Source organism: Rhizopus microsporus, assembly GCF_002708625.1.
Source record: "Rhizopus microsporus ATCC 52813 unplaced genomic scaffold scaffold_14, whole genome shotgun sequence".
NCBI lineage: Eukaryota > Fungi > Mucoromycota > Mucoromycetes > Mucorales > Rhizopodaceae > Rhizopus > Rhizopus microsporus.
The window spans coordinates 682,140-700,073 of record NW_019671929.1 but is presented as its reverse complement, the minus strand read 5'-3'; the positions used below and the strand labels follow the sequence as shown (position 1 = coordinate 700,073).

The 17,934-nt window shown below is 38.1% G+C and overlaps 5 protein-coding genes across 5 annotated transcripts; 4 read left to right on the top strand and 1 right to left on the bottom strand.

Annotated features, from left to right (window-relative positions):
- Positions 1 to 349: 349 nt before the first annotated feature.
- Positions 350 to 3,970, top strand: RHIMIDRAFT_245538 (uncharacterized protein; the record flags this gene model as incomplete). The annotated part of the gene is made up of 14 exons (XM_023610209.1): positions 350 to 485; positions 534 to 631; positions 685 to 1,185; positions 1,250 to 1,365; positions 1,415 to 1,837; positions 1,890 to 1,920; positions 1,975 to 2,043; positions 2,096 to 2,287; positions 2,334 to 2,510; positions 2,566 to 2,676; positions 2,725 to 2,806; positions 2,863 to 3,025; positions 3,077 to 3,911; positions 3,953 to 3,970. 14 exons carry the CDS (start codon positions 350 to 352, stop codon positions 3,968 to 3,970), a joined length of 2,952 nt encoding a protein of 983 aa, XP_023464150.1.
- A 133-nt stretch (positions 3,971 to 4,103) lies between these two features.
- On the bottom strand, positions 4,104 to 4,698 carry RHIMIDRAFT_245537 (EF-hand; the record flags this gene model as incomplete). The annotated part of the gene is made up of 3 exons (XM_023610208.1): positions 4,104 to 4,423; positions 4,484 to 4,628; positions 4,687 to 4,698. The coding sequence occupies 3 exons, from the start codon at positions 4,696 to 4,698 to the stop codon at positions 4,104 to 4,106; spliced, it is 477 nt and encodes a 158-aa protein (XP_023464149.1).
- Positions 4,699 to 5,503: 805 nt separating this feature from the next.
- On the top strand, positions 5,504 to 8,966 carry RHIMIDRAFT_205698 (calcium-translocating P-type ATPase; the record flags this gene model as incomplete). Its single annotated transcript, XM_023606847.1, has 5 exons — positions 5,504 to 5,935; positions 5,986 to 6,216; positions 6,264 to 6,855; positions 6,907 to 8,566; positions 8,618 to 8,966. 5 exons carry the CDS (start codon positions 5,504 to 5,506, stop codon positions 8,964 to 8,966), a joined length of 3,264 nt encoding a protein of 1,087 aa, XP_023464148.1.
- Positions 8,967 to 9,048: 82 nt separating this feature from the next.
- RHIMIDRAFT_229189 (UPF0061-domain-containing protein) lies at positions 9,049 to 11,484 on the top strand. The gene is made up of 5 exons (XM_023607637.1): positions 9,049 to 9,702; positions 9,754 to 10,002; positions 10,057 to 10,185; positions 10,241 to 10,956; positions 11,012 to 11,484. The coding sequence occupies exons 1-5, from the start codon at positions 9,084 to 9,086 to the stop codon at positions 11,045 to 11,047; spliced, it is 1,749 nt and encodes a 582-aa protein (XP_023464147.1). The 5' UTR covers positions 9,049 to 9,083; the 3' UTR covers positions 11,048 to 11,484.
- A 1,486-nt stretch (positions 11,485 to 12,970) lies between these two features.
- On the top strand, positions 12,971 to 17,479 carry RHIMIDRAFT_239916 (uncharacterized protein; the record flags this gene model as incomplete). The annotated part of the gene is made up of 26 exons (XM_023609267.1): positions 12,971 to 13,106; positions 13,165 to 13,214; positions 13,267 to 13,390; positions 13,442 to 13,504; positions 13,573 to 13,711; positions 13,769 to 13,937; positions 13,988 to 14,090; positions 14,144 to 14,194; positions 14,249 to 14,283; positions 14,335 to 14,439; positions 14,486 to 14,556; positions 14,603 to 14,801; positions 14,864 to 14,897; positions 14,957 to 15,006; positions 15,065 to 15,441; positions 15,494 to 15,606; positions 15,666 to 15,727; positions 15,779 to 15,917; positions 15,971 to 16,116; positions 16,181 to 16,219; positions 16,273 to 16,380; positions 16,435 to 16,545; positions 16,576 to 16,676; positions 16,735 to 16,968; positions 17,014 to 17,224; positions 17,288 to 17,479. The coding sequence occupies 26 exons, from the start codon at positions 12,971 to 12,973 to the stop codon at positions 17,477 to 17,479; spliced, it is 3,162 nt and encodes a 1,053-aa protein (XP_023464146.1).
- Between the last annotated feature and the right edge of the window lie 455 nt (positions 17,480 to 17,934).

Genomic DNA, 17,934 nt, shown 5'->3' with positions numbered 1-17,934 from the left:
ACTACGAAAATATTCTTGGTAACGGCGAATTTACATTTCATACAACATGGATTTTGTTCTCACCATTGGATGCATTTATTTTCGATCACAGGCGAATTTACTTTCCGGAAAGACTGTATATCACCCGCACATGACTTATCTCAAGTACAGACGGATTCGTCATTTTATCGTTATTTACGAGGGCGCACAAAAGAGTCTTTCATTTTTATTGTTTCTTTCTTTTTTCCATAGTTTTGATTCAATGCCTAAAATTAAGCCTGGCCATAAAGGAATCCGTCAATCGATAATAGCACCTTATTTTCTAAAGCGATCGGACAAACCACATGTAGATTTACACGAATTTATCGCAATGGGATGCACTGTTCCAGTATCAACCACGTATCCAGCTCCTTGGGCCGATCCAGATATTCTCAGTCAGACAAATGTATATAGATTGACATGGGCTTGCAAGTTTCCTTCTCTATTAGAATCAGCCATCAAATCACGTAAGAGATTCTTTCTTTGTTTCATTGTATTTTGCTTTAATATTCTAGATATAGATCAACTTGTGAATGTGTACACGTCGTTTGAGAAGGAATACGTGCTCGTGTCCACTTATGAATCTATTTATATTTATCGCTACAAGATCAAGGTTAGAAAGAAAGACAGAAAGATGCTTTAGCAAAAACTAAATATACACTATAGCCAGCAGTAGAATATCAGGTGTCTCAATTAACTCTTAACCATATGGATAGTCCACCTAAAGTGCATTTAATTGGCAGTAAGGGAATATTGGCAATCGGTCAGAGCGGGAGAATTTTGTATTGGGATGATTATACCTCTCCGTCACTTTATGTAGATTATCAAATCACACTCTCGCAGCATGAACTTATCACAGCTGTTACACCAGTCCAAGAAAGACAGGCCATTATGGGCACAAGTAGTGGTAATATCTACTTGATAGATTATCAACAACAACACAAGATCGATGTGTACTCATTCTATAAGCAAGCAAGCCTTGTTTCGTACCTGAGCGATATTCTACCTTTCACGTCAAAGTCATTAGAATATTTATCCAGTGTATCAAAATCTTCAATACTTTGTTCAGGGGAGATTGTCAGTATTGCAGTCAACAATAGCTTGATTTATGCTGCATACCCTGATCACATCGCTGTATGGAAGATCGATCAAGAGAGTAAAGTCAAGGTAAGAAAGAAAGAAAAAGGATGATATAAAGCATCAAAGGGAACTTATATTTTGTGAGCAACAGCTTTTATCCGTTATTTCTATTCATCAGCATATAAAGGACGCCTTAGCACGCCATATACCGACACATGTATCAAAGCATAGCCTAAAATCTAGTTTACATGACCTTCATGTTATTGAGTAAGTGTATACTTTTGATATTTTTTATTGGCTTACACATAAGGTTTAGGAACGGCCAGCTTGCCATACTCGTGTCTTATTCTGTGCCTGAAATGAATAATTATGTACAGTACGCAGTCATTTTACTTGCCATTGACCGAGAAACATTACGCGAAGATTATGCACGACTAACAATTCAGCATACAGCATCTGTACCTTATTCAGTTATTCCCGGCACACTTTCACATTTACCCAGTCTAGAACTTGGACAGTCGCTCGCATTTGTTACCTTTGATCAAACAGTCGTTGCAGTTTCTTTGGATAAACAATCCGTCTTTGAAGAATATGCAGTACTTAAGCAAAAAGACGACATGGTGCTTTGTACGAAAGCTTGCCAACGTGAACATGTCGAATCAGCCATCATCATCACAAAAGGAGGAACTATTCTATTTGAAGTAGACGTAGACAAGATTCGGGAGCCAGCCATATCAGGGTAAGTAGAAAGAAAGAAGCAAGCATGACGTATGTACTTATATGTTGAGAAGGAATATTTATGCAACTGCAGTTGATGACATTGTAAGCATATATGTAAACATGACTGCATAAAACAGATACTGACTGCTCTCTTAGAACGAAAGGGATACATTGATCTTTAAATCAAGACTTGAACAGTTCATCTTTTATGGAATACGTGAAGATGTAAATAGAATAATGATTTTGATTTACTCCATCTAAACCTAAAAATCTGTAGAGTTTTCTAAAATTCCCTCTTCGAGCAGAGCATGAGGATGTTACAAAAGCTGTGCTAGCCGTTGCAGATGAAATTATGCAGGGAAGCGAACTACTGCCCAAGTCTCTTGATTTGGGATTCTATCTTGAAGCTAGATATGTATTTTCGAGTCGAATAATAGCTGCTTTGATCACCAATGGCTTGATTGAATCGGTAAGCAATTATTGTTTTATTTACAGTTGCTCATACTACTAAATAGGTGCCTGAAAGCGAACGACTCAAGTTGATGGTGAATACAGAGTATTACTACTTTGCTGTTCAGTTATATGAGACTTTTATTTCTAATGGAAGCTTCGTCAAGCAGTTTTCACAGGCCGCTCAGTTACTCTTGCAACAAGATAGTAATGACTTTGTACGTGCCTTTTTAATCGATTATGTAAGTATTTTGTCTATAGATTATTTGCAAGATTGTCATTGATTGCTTGATATAGCCTCTTAATTTAAATCAATTGCTGAATCAATTCTTTTGCACATTTGATGCACTTGTTCCTGACTCTGAAGATACTGCGTTTTATTTACTAAAGCTGGCTGAGGCTATACTGGTAATTCAAAATAACATGTGTTTTATAGTTTGTATTTATGCTCTTTAGTCTCTGGTTCATAGGGCAACTAGCTATGAGCAAAGATGTTTGAATCTTTATGATATAAAAGACCATGGAGATCTTTGGATGGGTAAAAATCTTTTTATTGAATATATATAAGCATGTTCTAACACATGTGTGCTATAGTTAGTGCAAGGGAAATAATGATGAATGTCAATGAGAGAATACAGTCATATGCTTCAGACCATTATGATAACGTGAACGAAGAAATGATTGTAAAGCTAAAGGACAGACTATATGACATATCCGTTCTATTACTCAAATACATGTTTAATTCGATCAACAAGAGGTAAGCATTAAAAAAAGGATAAAGACAAACCCACCCACAAATGATCTATAGTGCAGGAGATATACGACAGCAAAGGCAGCACACTTTCCAGAATACGATGCGTGTGACGATAGAGGGACTATGCTCCTGCGGCCTGTTTGAAGCGGCAATCAAGCTTGCAGAGACATATGATGACTTACCATCGATTATATCCGCTTTAGAGAATAGTCAATTAACAGCAGATGAAGTACAAGCGAAACATGCATATTTTTCCAAGGTCTATGGCTATGATTACTTGAACCTTTTAGTAGATCGACTGATTGAGCATCATCAAGAAGAAAAGATACTATCACTTAGCCGAGCTGTACCTGAATACCTTGACCAGATATTTGAGAATAGAGCAATGAGTATTTCATGGATTCATCACATGACACAGGAGAATTATGAAAAGGCATCTCAATGTCTCAAAGAATGCGTGAAAAAGGAGACGAATGTATATAAAAGATGCGATATGCTAAGTTGGATGAAGATGCTATATGCAGTAGAAGAACAGGATTCACCGAGAGAGATCACTGCTGAGCTAGAATTCGCGCATATGCAGACTGAAATGATTGATACATTTAATGAACATTTAAAATATATGCACAATGAAAGAGATGACAAGGTCGAATTTCTACTGAATAGATGCGCAACAATGATGTCAAGTCAAGAAATGGATGAGCTGAGAGAATCGATAAGGAGTGTATTAAATCATGAAAGCATAGAAAGGATACAGGTGATTAAGTTGTTGGTTAAACTGGATAATGTTGGAGCAGACATATCAAACATCTTGGCAGCTATTCAATTAGCCAGCTGTTATAGTTATGACGATGAACATGAGGATATGCTAAAGATTATTTGGAATGAAGTATACAAAAGAGATTTACATAGCAAGTATATAAAGCATAGCCAATTATTGACCAGTGACATTCAGCAAAAGACAGCATTAAAGGAAACATATACATATAGAATCGTGAAGGCACTTCATAACAATACCGAATCAATATTGCCCCCAGCTTCTCTGCAATATGATACATTAAATCAATTGTACGAGAACGCTTTATTCTCCATGCTTTAGAATTCTAACAAAATCTCTATAATTAAAGTTCCCATCTTCATCAATAACTGATCCTTTAAACATGATATCGACCTCTTCGTTTGTGAATCTGTCACCCATAGTCATCATACATTCCCTTAGATAATCTGCACTTATTTTTCCATCTCTATCATCGTCAAATGCTGAAAATGCTTTCAAGAGCACATTTTCTGAGTCTATATCTGCTAATTTATCAGCCATTAATGTTAAAAAGACGGTAAAGTTGATGGGTGTTGTCGCATCTCCAAGCATTTCTTTAATTTCTTCTTCTGTCGCTGGTTGACCTAAAAGTCAGAAGGGAGGGATGTCAATTGGGACTATTAAGCTATAATGTATAGCATTACCTAATCTTTCAAATGTAATCTTTAAATCATTCATATCTACTAATCCATCACTATTGGTATCCATTATACTAAATGCATCTTTAAATTCCATAACTTGTGCCTTATCAAACATGGCAAACACATTGGAGTTTTGACGTCGTTTATTCTATTTATACACACATCAATCAGTCAAAGTCTCTTATACATCAAATATCCAAGCTTACCATGGGAGCCATTCTGTCTGTAAGGAAAAGAAAGAAGAATAGGAATATAAAGAATGCTACCGTGTATGCATGTATAACAAAACTTGCTTTATTAGGCAAAAATACATAACAAAACACCATTTTTATTAAATCATAATACAACTCCGCCTTTTTTTTGCATAAACAACAGAAACACATAAAAGTATATATTTAGTTTATGTCATGCATCTCAGGAGAAAAAACACACAAAGGAAAAGGGCTTTTATTTTAGTTTGTCTTTATAAAAATGATATAACTTAGAATAGTAGTATTGGTTAATAGTGTTTAAATCTTATTATTCAATAAATATGCAATCGTCTTTAATGAAGTTTAGCTGATCAAAAGATCGACTTTTTATTTGAATGCAAGAAAGTTGTGTAGGCACATGGATTTACAATCTAAATAGATATTTCTCTTTTTTCCTGTCTCTGTCTTTTTTTCTAGGACAGACATGTATATACGCGCGCGTGCCATGCTTGAATATGATCATACATATAATCTCTTTCTTTCTTTTACCCCTTACTTTCCCCTTTTTTTGCTTCTTGTATATAAAAGACACCCTTCCTTACTTTCTCTTTTTCTTTTCTTTTTTTAATCACCCTTCTTCTTATTTTTCCTTATAATAACTATAACAAAAAAATTTTAAAAAAAAGGAGGCAGGAAGAAATACATATTCTACATGAACACATTAAATCCACCTAGCGCATTTTTAAGCGAAAATCCAACGCTCATCTCTAATGTTGTCACTACAGAAAAATCAACAGAACAGCATGAAGTGAAGATTGATCTTGTAGATCACATGACGCCTCATCAAGACCCTTCAAATCCATTCGCTTTTTTACCAGAACAGCTGAGCGCACTAGTCGATCCAAAGAACCTACCATTATTACGCGCTTATGGTGGTGTAGAGGGTGTAGCAAAGGGACTTCATGTCGACCTCCGATCGGGTCTGATACCGAACGCACCTAACCATCAACCCATCTCTCTGGATCAGATCACAAATAACAAAAAGGACGATTCTGTCTTGGATGCAGATCTTTTAGAAAGAACCCCGACAGTGCATTCACTAGGTGCTAGACAGCTGACACATCGCACTGATATCACTATTAGTTCCCCTGATATCACTGCGTTTCCTCAGAGAAGGAAAATATTTGGTGCAAACATATTGCCTGAAACAGAATCCAAAGGAATCCTTCGACTCATGTGGATCGCATTTCAGGACAAGACACTTGTGAGCAATAGTAGATACGCATTTTATATTTTCATCTAATTCAATTATAGATCCTATTAGCCATTGCAGCAGTTGTCTCCTTAGGTGTTGGCTTATATGAGGATATTGCAGTTCCAGAATACGATACATTTGGTCATAGAATACCAGGCGTCAAATGGGTGGAAGGTGTTGCCATCATCGTTGCCATCTTGCTCGTCGTTCTTGTCGGAAGTGTGAATGATTATCAAAAAGAAAAGCAGTTTCGTAAACTGAATGCTAAAAAGGAAGATCGTGTTGTAAAAGTAAGTAGGATCAAGCTTGCAGAATTTTTACTGATCCATATTTCAAGGCCACAAGAGAATCCATGGTCATCATGATATCTGTGCATGACATTCAAGTGGGTGATATTCTCCACTTGGAGCCAGGCGACATTGCTCCCGTAGATGGTATCTTTATTGAAGGCCATAATTTGAAGTGTGATGAATCTGCTGCCACAGGTGAATCAGACGCTGTTCGTAAACAACCATGGCAAGTCTGTGAACGCTATGCTAGACAAGACAGTTCCAAGCTCCCGTCTCATTTGCCTGATCCTTTTATTATCTCTGGCTCCAAGGTCCTGGAGGGCGTTGGTACATATCTCGTCATCAGTGTCGGTCAGAACTCGTACTATGGTCGTACCATGATGGCCCTTCGTTCAGAGCCTGAGAGTACACCACTTCAAGAAAAACTCAACCAGTTGGCTGAGATGATTGCCAAACTTGGCTCTGCAGCTGGTTTATTGATGCTCATCGTCTTGCTTATCCGTTACTTTGTAAGTTGGAGATACGGCGTCCCTGATCAACCTACGACAATTGTTTTAGACATCATGAAGATCCTGATTGTTGTTGTTACTATTGTTGTTGTTGCTGTTCCTGAAGGCTTACCTCTTGCTGTTACTCTGGGTAATATTGAAACTTGATATTCATAAAAACAGTTTCTAACTTCTTTTATAGCTCTTGCTTATGCCACTCAGCGTATGCTCAAGGACAATAATCTGGTTCGTGTCTTGGCTGCTTGTGAAACCATGGGCAACGCAACAACCGTTTGCTCCGACAAGACAGGCACCTTGACTCAAAACAAAATGACTGTGGTCGCAGGTACCTTTGGCTCCTCATTTAGTTTTGCCAAATCACCTAAGGAACAAGAAGACATTGTTGCTATTGCCAATGTACCTAATCACATTTCCAAACCAGCACTCGACCTTATCAACCAATCGATTGCCGTAAATTCTACGGCCTTTGAAGGAGAGAACGAAAAGGGCGAGCCCTGTTTTGTGGGTAACAAGACTGAAACTGCGCTACTTCAATTCTCTCGTGATCTACATGCTGAGCATTATGGTAAATTAAGGTCCCTGTGGCCGATCGAGCAATTATACCCCTTTAGTTCCGAACGCAAAGCTATGGCTACTGTCATGCAGTACCCCCATCCGATAACAAAGAAGGTGATGTACCGTGTTCATGTCAAGGGCGCTTCTGAAATCATTCTCAATTTGTGCTCCTTTGTCTTATCGCTCGACATGCAACAAGGTGACGAACCTGTTGCTACAACAGACTTGACCTCAGAGGACCGCGTGCGTGTTGAACAAACTATCCAAAATTACGCAAAACGTAGTCTTCGTACGATCGGCATTGCCTATCGTGACTTTGAAGAGTGGCCTCCTAAAGGAGCTTCAGGGGCCTCTGAAGACAGCAATGACGATCAAGTGCCCTATGAAGATCTGGTCCATGACAAGAGCCTCACTTTTATTGGTGTCGTTGGCATTGAAGATCCTCTTCGTGAAGGTGTACCTGAGGCTGTACAAGCCTGTCAACGTGCCGGTGTCTTTGTGCGCATGGTCACTGGTGACAATCTGGTAACTGCAAAGAGTATTGCTAAACAATGTGGTATTTATACGCCAGGTGGTGTTGTTATGGAAGGCCCTGCGTTTAGAAAACTGACTCCTACCGAAATGGACGCTATCCTGCCTCGTCTTCAAGTCCTTGCTCGTTCTAGTCCGGAAGATAAGCGTATTCTTGTGAGCCGTCTTCGGGAACTGGGTGATATCGTAGCTGTCACAGGTGATGGTACGAACGATGGTCCAGCTCTCAAGATGGCTGATGTTGGGTTCAGTATGGGTATCGCAGGCACAGAGGTTGCCAAGGAAGCATCGAGTATCATTCTGATGGATGACAATTTCTCAAGTATTGTCAAGGCTATCATGTGGGGTCGTTGTGTGAACGACGCGGTCAAGAAGTTTTTGCAGTTCCAATTGACTGTCAATATTACAGCGGTCATGCTTACGTTTATCTCTGCAGTAGCCAGTTCAGACCAAAAATCTGTCTTGACGGCTGTTCAGCTCTTATGGGTCAACTTGATCATGGATACCTTTGCCGCGTTAGCTCTTGCTACTGATCCTCCTACTTTAGAACTCCTCACTCGTAATCCTGAACCACGTAATGCTCCTCTGATCACTTTCAGGATGTGGAAGATGATCATTGGTCAAGCCATCTTTCAAGTCGTTGTCACCCTTGTTCTTCTCTATAGTAGTGTACTTAATTATCCTTCTGACAGTGTTGTTTTACAGACTGTTGTATTTAATACTTTTGTATTTTGTCAAATATTCAACGAAATCAAGTAAGTCTTAATTGCATCTAAAATAACGTATACTGATATATATTTAAATAGCTGCCGACGCATTGACAATAAACTTAATATCTTTACAAATATACTAGCCAACAAATTCTTTATCATCATCTTCTTTATCTGCGTCCTTGGTCAAGTCGTCATTGTCCAATTTGGTGGTCCTGCCTTCCAAGTGATCGCTCTGGATGGCATTCATTGGGCTATTGCCATCGTTGTTGGTCTGTTATCCATACCCATTGGTGTTGTCATCCGTTTGATTCCTGACCGTTTATTTGGTTTCTTATTCCGTGATCCTGTTACACGAGAGAAACATATCGGTGGTAACCAAGTAACCACTCCTTCTGTTTATGTCGCAGGTAACGAGCGCTTACAATGGGGCGAACAACAATAATAATCTTTTGTACAATGTCATTATTACATTTTAATATGTGTATTTTGGTTTCCCATCAATATAAAAGTGTGACTTTTACGTCATTTTCACTATTTCTCTCTCTTTGTCCTTTGTGTTATGTCAATGACTAAAATGATGAGAACATTGGAGTCTTTACCTTCATTGCCAACGAAATTCACAAAGTCATTGCCCGTAGACATTTATACGGCCAATGTGACAGAAACCAATACGAACAATTTGATGAGAACACCACGTCATGTCCTCAACGCCGTCTATTCTCATGTCATTCCTGAATCGGCACCTGATCCTGTCCTGTTGGGCATGTCCAAGAAAGCCTGTGAAGATCTCGATTTGGATTACAACGATCTAATCCAGCACCACAAAGAGGAGTCCGCCCAGGTCTTTTCTGGAAACCGGCTGTTGAAGGGTACACGGCCTTGGTCACTATGCTACGCAGGACATCAATTTGGTTATTTTGCCGGTCAATTAGGAGATGGAAGAGCCGTATCTCTCTTTGAGAGTAAGAATCATAAAGGGGAGCACTGGGAGTTACAGTTGAAGGGCGCTGGACGAACACCTTATTCAAGATTTGGAGATGGTTATGCAGTGCTGAGATCTAGCATACGTGAATTTTTAATGTCCGAATATATGAATGCCTTGGGAGTGCCTACCACGAGAGCGTTGGCGCTCATAGGAACATCGAGGGAGGTGTATCGTGATGATGGGCCAATGGGAGGTAATTATTGAATAGTGAAAAAAAAGATAGGGGTTTAACCAGAAGGTGTAGGTCAACCTGAAAGAGGAGCTATTGTCACACGCATGGCTCCCTCTTGGCTAAGGTTTGGTAATTTTGAATTGTTTTATTCTAGAGATGATATGGAGAATGTACGAGTTTTGGCAAATTATGCTATTGATAATGTTGTTGGGCAAGATAAAGAGGATACGGTCTCAAAGGAGACGGATAATAAGTATGCTAGATTCTTTAGATATGTTACAAAAATGACAGCAAAAACCGTAGCAGAATGGCAAGCTATTGGTATGATATATATATATATATATGCTGATCTCTTTGCTGAATTGTTTTTTATAGGATTCAACCATGGTGTGCTGAACACAGATAATATGTCTATACTGGGCCTAACAATGGATTACGGACCATATCAGATTATGGATTACTACGATCCTGGATATATTTGTAATCATTCAGATGAGACAGGACGTGAGTACATTTGGTGTTAATTGGACACATGATTAACCTGTACTGCACTTTTTAGGCTATGCATTTTATCGTCAGCCTAATGCTTGTCTGTTCAATCTTGTCAAACTAAGCATACCATTTTACGAATTGATTGGTGCTGGCGACCTCGCTGACCAGGTTGTGTTTCCTACAGAAGATAACAAGGAGACTGCCACTGATGAGGCAACTCTTGAGGCATATAGAAAGAAAGGTCAAGAATTTGTCATACAACTGTTAAGCAACGAGTATAGTCACCATTTTCACAAGCACCTCGCAAACAAGATGAGAGCTAAACTTGGCCTTGCTAAAGAAGTAGAAGATGATCTTGAAAAGATCATTACACCATTGTTTGATTGGATGTCGATGTTCAAAGTAGACTATCATCGTTTCTATCGGTCATTGAGTAACTACAACATGGAGTCACCAGTGCAGCAATGGGCTGACATTTCAACCAAAACCTCACTTGATAAGAAGGATTGTGAGGAAGCATTAAAGGATTGGCTGGATACTTATCGTGAACGCTTGATGAAAGAGGATGAAGCAGACTTGAAGACACGAAAAGAGAGAATGGATAGTGTCAATCCTCGATTCATACTTCGAAATTTTATATTAGAAGACGTTATTCAAGAATTTAATAAAAGTACGGATGAGCAGGCTATCAAGAAATTAGAGGCATGTATGGATGCATGTCTCAACCCTTTCAACCAAAGATATGATGACCAAGTAGAGCAATGGATTTCTGCTAAAGTTTCGGTAAGTTTGTTTATTGCTTCTTTAATACATTCTAATCTCTCTTTCTTTCTTAAAGACAGAAGAGGACTTTAGATGCTCATGTAGCTCTTAAAAGTTTTATCATAATAAATATTCCCCTTGGGCGAACAACTCTAAATATTGACATCAGCTTTCCCGAATTGCGTCGAGCCATTGAATAGCTTTTTCTATTTTCATCACTCTTCAGAACACGAAGGATGACTGCTGTTTGTAAGCAACTTGTACAATCCAATTTTCATGATATTAATTGCTACATTGGCGTTGATTCTTGTAGCATATATATTTTAATGATCAATGCAGTCAGGATTGACACAGACGATTGCCCTAAGATTAAGCTTGCCATTGTTCTTCTTTGGATGACAGTGGATTCACAGATGCAGCAGAGTTATGATGAGCGGTACTCAGAAGCTGATATGATGGCTGATCTGCTCGAAAGAGACTTTTGTAAAACATTTGTGCTTGTTGTAGCTCAACTGAAGAAGCATGTGTTTCTTGAATGAGTATCAAAAGAATGAGCGCGAGCATAACGAATGAAGTAATTTCGAACAGAGAGATCGCCAGATTTGCGAAGCCTATGACAGTTCATGGTTGTGATTTTAAAATTAGTGATAGTAGTAGTGGTATTAGTGATATTAGTAGCAAAGATTTGTGAAGAGTTTGAAGAGGTAGTTGATGCATTGAAGGAATTGCCCCGACTATCATGGCTGAACGAGTGATAATTCATCATTAGATTATTGATGATTAAACTATCCAAAGATACCCAAATGGCCGTTACGGAAATCAACGGCTAGAGCACGAATAATGGTAGAGAGGCATCTTGGTGATTAGGAGTATCATTATTACCAAGCTCCATTGATTCGTTCTCAATAGCCTCAGGAGTAGAAACAGAAACTTTATTCCTAGCACTCAAAGGACATTTACTGCCTCTCTTATATGGATGACCAGATGATTACAGGCGGAATAGACTTTCACCGAAGCGACCGGTATGTCGGATGAAGCGCCTGAAAGATCTTCGGAAGAGATTAAAGTAGCAGCAGTCTGAGAGCTGGTCTGACGAGGAGTATAACATGAAGAAGATGGAAGTGCAGCAGAGGAAGAACTAGTGGCTGTTACAATTGAAACAGCAGAGGCATCAAAGGCTAACTGAGGAAGACCAAACTAAAAGCTGACCGGAGTAGGTTGAACAACCGGTGAAGATTGGGTAGAGATGCTTCTTACAGCTTGTTTCTTGGCCTGATTATCATAAAGAAGAGCCTGAGTGACAACAGGCGACATATGGACCATTTAATTGGAAGCAGCAAATTGACATAAGAGTTCTTACAAGGGCAGCCCTTAGGCATATGTCCGATCTCATTGTAGTGATAACAGGTAGTAAGGCGTAATTTGACAGGGTACTCGGCAACTACGTGAGATGAGCTGTGACAATATCGGCAATAAGGGGGCATGGAGCGTCAATGAGCATATACAAGCGCTTCAGAGTCACGCTTAACAGGATCGACAGTGAGAGCAGCGACAGAAGAGTACTACCAAATGGGAGTTATTGGAACACGCTTCTTTAAGTTCTTTAATGAAAGGTTTTTTTTATCCTCGACGGAGGAGATATCGACAAAGGCAGCGTCAGTAGCGAAGCCTTTGAAGAAGGCTTAAAAATTTATCTCAAGCGATTACGATCACGAGAAACATCTTCAGGAATGGTAGAGTTGTTTGAGACAAAGGTAGACGACTCAACGTAGCTGGCAGTTCTGGTGCTTCCTCGGAACACACTAGCCCCTTCTCGTTTGAGTTGCGAGTAGCTGTTATTATGTGAGCCATTAGCTGACTGCGAAGGTGGTAAAGTGTCTTTATTGGGAAGAACTACGTCGTCCCAGCAAAAGTTGACACTTTCCTCTACTTTGAGAGCGGGATACCAATTCTTATGAACACCACATTTAAAATGCACACACAAACTAACCCCCCTTTTTATGCCTTTGATACGACCTTTTTTCTCATTTTTGCCATGAGTAATCCATTTCTATCTTCATCAGGGACACCGTCAAGATCAAAAACAATAGTGAGACAAAAATATATACCAGCAGAGCAAGATTATTATGATCCAACTGAAGATGTTGAGGGCGACTTTTCAGAATTTGAAGGTTGGTCTTTTTTGCTCAAATAAAACAAATAAAGAGAGAACCAACTTGGCATATATAGCTGTATTAAGAGAGATACACCAAGATTGGCCATTTATGCTACAAGAAGACGTAAGTAAGCTATCGCTTCTTTTGGGAATGATTTATCAACTCCCGTTTCTAGTTTGATCCTGTTAGTTTTAGCTTAAAGCTAATGGACGATAGCTCTATTGGGAAAAAGAAGGATTATAGAGAGTTTCAAAGAGTTTTATTCAATCTGGATAATGCTTTAAAGACTATTGTTAATGGTAACCGCGTAATATAAACAGACAAAAATGACGATAATAACAATGTAATAGATTACTACAAGGGCTTCAATAGCTCTATTGGAACGTTTGGAGGCGTATTGCAGTATATCAATGGTAAAAAACAAGCAGATAGAGAGAGAGAGAGAGCTGTTTTATGACTGGAAAATTAATACATAATCTAGATTCGACCAATAGAGTTGTGCAAATAAAGAGTAACCTTAAAAGATGCAAAGAGGAGTTATTACAGAAAAGAAATGATTTGTTAAACCTATGGTATAAGTCTCAACAATATAAGGAAATGTTAAATATATTAGAAATCATGTAAGTCTTGTTCTTATGTTGCTCGATCAATCTGTTTGACTATTTTTCTTTATGCAGAGAAGACCTAAGGACTACGCCTGAAAAAATAGACACAATGATTGAAAATAAGCATATTTTGACTGCTTCTAAACTACTTGTTAGTTCAATTAAGACAGTATCCAGTAAAGAAATGACACAGATTGGTGCATTGGATGACATTAGAAGGACCTTACAGAGTCAAAAGAACGTAGGACATACACAAAGACACGCGCAGCCTTTTCTTATCATTGTTGTTAGACGCTCCATGATCTACTAATAGAAGAATTACATATACATCTATACCTCAAAAGCTCTTATTGCGATAATCGATGGGCTGCATACACGCCCAGGCAACAAGATTGTAAGTTAAAAAAAACCGTGAATGAACCAGTGTGTGCTTATGATGATTATTAGTGCCTGAAATAGCTATTAAACCAAGGATATTTAAAGAACCAAATACAAGTGGTAAAAAAACATCAATTATCAGCTTTGATGTGTTTATAACGGTATTATTTCTAGATGAAGATGATATGTTCTCTACAGACAATGATATCGTAACTACCAAATGAAATATACACTTGCGCAGTATATTAATACCGCATTAGATTACAGAAGATCAAGACAAGAATCCGGAAACAGACTCATATTATTATATGGAATTGATTATGGAATCACTATCTGTATTAGGAGAAATACTGCCCACTTTAGAGGTACATCAATATCTTGACTTATCATAGATAACTCATCCCCTCGTAGACTATTCAAGAACGATTACCAATAGAGATCCATACGCTTGTTGACAAGACAATTACAGAAGTTGAGCAACGGTTTGTATCAGTTTATCCAAATGCTGTGATACTAAATAAAGTATAGGCACATCAATAATTGGATGTCACAGAGTAGAAAGAATGACAAAAGCAGTGATGAGAATGATATTTACTGCCTAGACAAGGCCAATTCTGAAGAAAAGAACGAGATATTAAAAGACCTCTTGTGGACGCTTTATTCAAAGCTTGAAGCTGTTTTAAGAGGTCATCAGTTTGTCGAGACGTGTGCCAGAAGAATAAAGAAGGTTAGATCAATCATTGTTTGACTATTGACATTATTGATCCCCCCCCCTTTTTTACTCTGTAGCGATTAATCACAGCCAAGGCAAATAATTCAGAAGGTTAGTAGTATTATGATCAAGGGAACCTTTGTTCTAACTTTTATACATGACATCAACAGCCATTAACATATACCACTTTAATGAAATCTGGAGACCTGTTCAAACCGAGGTATAAAAGTCACTCTTTTTATAGACGCTCAAACTAAACTATATACATATACGTGCAGATACGATCAATATTAAAAGACTATTTGACTAGTCAGGAGCAATCTATTGTTTCTGTAGACGAACCAGGAACAAAGAAAGGATTTCAAGATAAACGTGATATGCAGAAGCAGCTATTTTCATTTTTGGAGACAACTGAGAATCCACAAGTGGAGGATGCATATGGCGAGTTAGAAAATAGATTGTTTATCTCATTCAAAAAGCAAATTCCAGGATTTTCAGGTGATCATCCTCACTCGACAATCATTGACAAGTATGCAAATGACATATCATCAAAGGGCTACAAGGTGTTGGTTAAGCCTGATGCATACAATGTCAGTGTCCTTTTGAGTCCTACGATGGCCTTTTTGAATAGAGTCAAGGAGATTTTCCCTAGCTAGTAAGTTTATAAAGATAAGCTTGTAGACATAGTGTTAATGCATCTTATTTAGTGACGATCATAGCGAGGAAGGATTTGGTAGCTTTTTGGATGATTTTGCTGTGAATGTATTTTTACCACAGATTGAGGAAAAAGTCATGCAGCTTATCCAGCATGCTACAGTTGGTAAATGACAAATACAAAACAAAAATCAATTATTTAACTGATATCTTTTTGATAATTAGGATTGGATGCCTTTCAAGATGTGCGTGACTATAAAACCTATTCAAAGTACCCTATTGCAAAGGTAATCCTTGCGTACTCTCTACCTATTGTTGCTTAACTACCTACCCAATAGAGTGCTGTTGCCTTGATTTCAGTAGTACAAAGTTTATGCAGGACTATGCATACGATGCCCTTCCACACTGATGAATACGTTCGATTAATTGAAATCGTTTTACTAAAGTTCTATGAAAAGTGCTATCAAAGATTCTATTGTAAGTACTTAAAAAGTAAATGGACAGTCTTTATTAATGCGTGTGTTTGTCAGCTACCGTTGCAAGAGGTAGTTCACATACGAGTGAACAGCAACAACAAAATGTGACAGATGTTACAATCAGTCTCAGTGGTGATTGGGCTCAGGATGAGAGTTTGATCAGTCTGTTGACTCAAAACCCATACTTTACGGATGCCTCAGTAAGTAAATTATATGAATTAATGACAATCCATTCACAAAAGAAATTCCCTTTTGTTTTAATAGGGAATAAGTGATAGCTTCCATAAATCGCTTCATCAATCAGTAAAGTGGGCTTCCTTTTATGAGCTATACATATTAACTACTTTTTTTTGTAGGAAATACAACTTGAATTGAAATTAAAAAATGATAGACAGTTGGATGCTAGTGAACTCATATTTGACACAAAGAAATTCATTTCTTTAGGAAGACTGTATCATACCTTGGTAAATCAACCACATCCAATATAAGACAAAGGTTCTAATTATGATATATTTTAGAAATGGTTTGTCCGCGAAATTTGGGAGTTGAGGTCAACTGGCATATCTACTTCTCATTCAAACGTAGATAAACGTGAAGAAAAGAAGAACTTGGCAAGAAATGGTTTGAGGGTAATGAAAGGAGTCTTGTCAGGTCCGTAGGACTCAAAGAGATGGTCAAGTGAAGTCCCTAGACCTACAAGGGAACCCGGTGAACAAGAAGCTAATCAAGCTCTATTGCCTCTTCGAGGTGATATGGCAAAGTAAGTTGATTAAATAGACTGCTAAACATCATTAACCCATCCTTTTTTTTTCATAAAGACGATTTGACGCGTTATTAACTACATATCAGCAACTGGCAGAGACATGCTTATTCACGCTGCGTCTCGAAGGACGTTGTCATACCATGTACTACCTGGAAATGGTCATTCGAAATGGTAATTATTCTCTGGAAGACGAATCGTTTGAACCAGATCCATATATAATTACCTTAAATGCTGACCTGATGGAATTGAATGACTGTGTGAACGCATCATTGCCACCAAAGGACGAGCTGTAAGTTAAACTTTAAATGATGCTCAATGACTTATATACTACTAGGTTCGTCTTTGATGGATTACCAAACCTTATCGTTCATCTACTCATCTCTGAAGCTACTTTTATAAGAAAGTTAAACAATAACGGTATTCAAAAGATGACTCGCAACATACTTGCCTTACAACAAAATCTGAGTAACTTTGTACCTCTTTCCCAATGTGCAATCATGGAACAAGCTAGAGAATACTACCAGTTGTATAATACTGGAAGCGAAGTAAAAAAATAATAATAAGAAAAACACTATTTTATACTGAAATCTCTTTTTTTTTTGTATTAGGGAATGATCAAATCTATACGTGAAAATGGTCCCAAATTTACATTTGATGAGTATCTTATCATGCTTAGATTGATTCATGGTATTAGCCCAAACCAAGAAGAGAATGAATCAGGTGATAAAGCAGCCAATAGTCTGAATTATAGTGAATGGTTAAGAAAGTTAGATGAAGCCATGGCTGATTATGAAAATTAGGAAATAAAAGTTCTAATTGATTTGATTAAAGCTGTTTACTAGTAACTTGTTGCTTGTAGTAAAAATATCTAAACTTCACGAGGAGAATTGTGTTTAATATCGCGGCGAAATGCATATGGTCTACCACATCTGTGAAGGATGCTATTGACGATCTTTCTCATCAGACACAATACCACAGCTCAAGGAAGTAAACGCAAAGGCAGCGTTGTACTGGCAAAGGTTGTCCTTGTCACGAATAGCTCTTTTATTCAATTTCATCAATCTAGCATGACTATGTTTCCAACGTTGTAGTATTTGATTCGGAGCGAAAGAGGAAAAGAGGAAGGGACGACATTCTGCTCGATCTAGACAAAAATTAGAAATTATCGCATGGATTCCAATGATAAAAAAATGTGTGCGGATTTGTTGGCAGGAGCACGAGGAGAGAAGGGTAGCTTGGTTTCTTGGAAGCTACA

What these genes read in the sequence shown, in the direction of transcription:
- RHIMIDRAFT_229189 (XM_023607637.1), top strand. Translation starts at nt 9,084, where the DNA reads ATGTCAATGACTAAAATGATGAGAACATTGGAGTCTTTACCTTCATTG. An exon ending in TCATTCAGATGAGACAGGAC is followed by an intron (nt 10,186 to 10,240) that starts GTGAGTACATTT and finishes TGCACTTTTTAG; the next exon opens with GCTATGCATTTTATCGTCAG. An exon ending in GGATTTCTGCTAAAGTTTCG is followed by an intron (nt 10,957 to 11,011) that starts GTAAGTTTGTTT and finishes TCTTTCTTAAAG; the next exon opens with ACAGAAGAGGACTTTAGATG.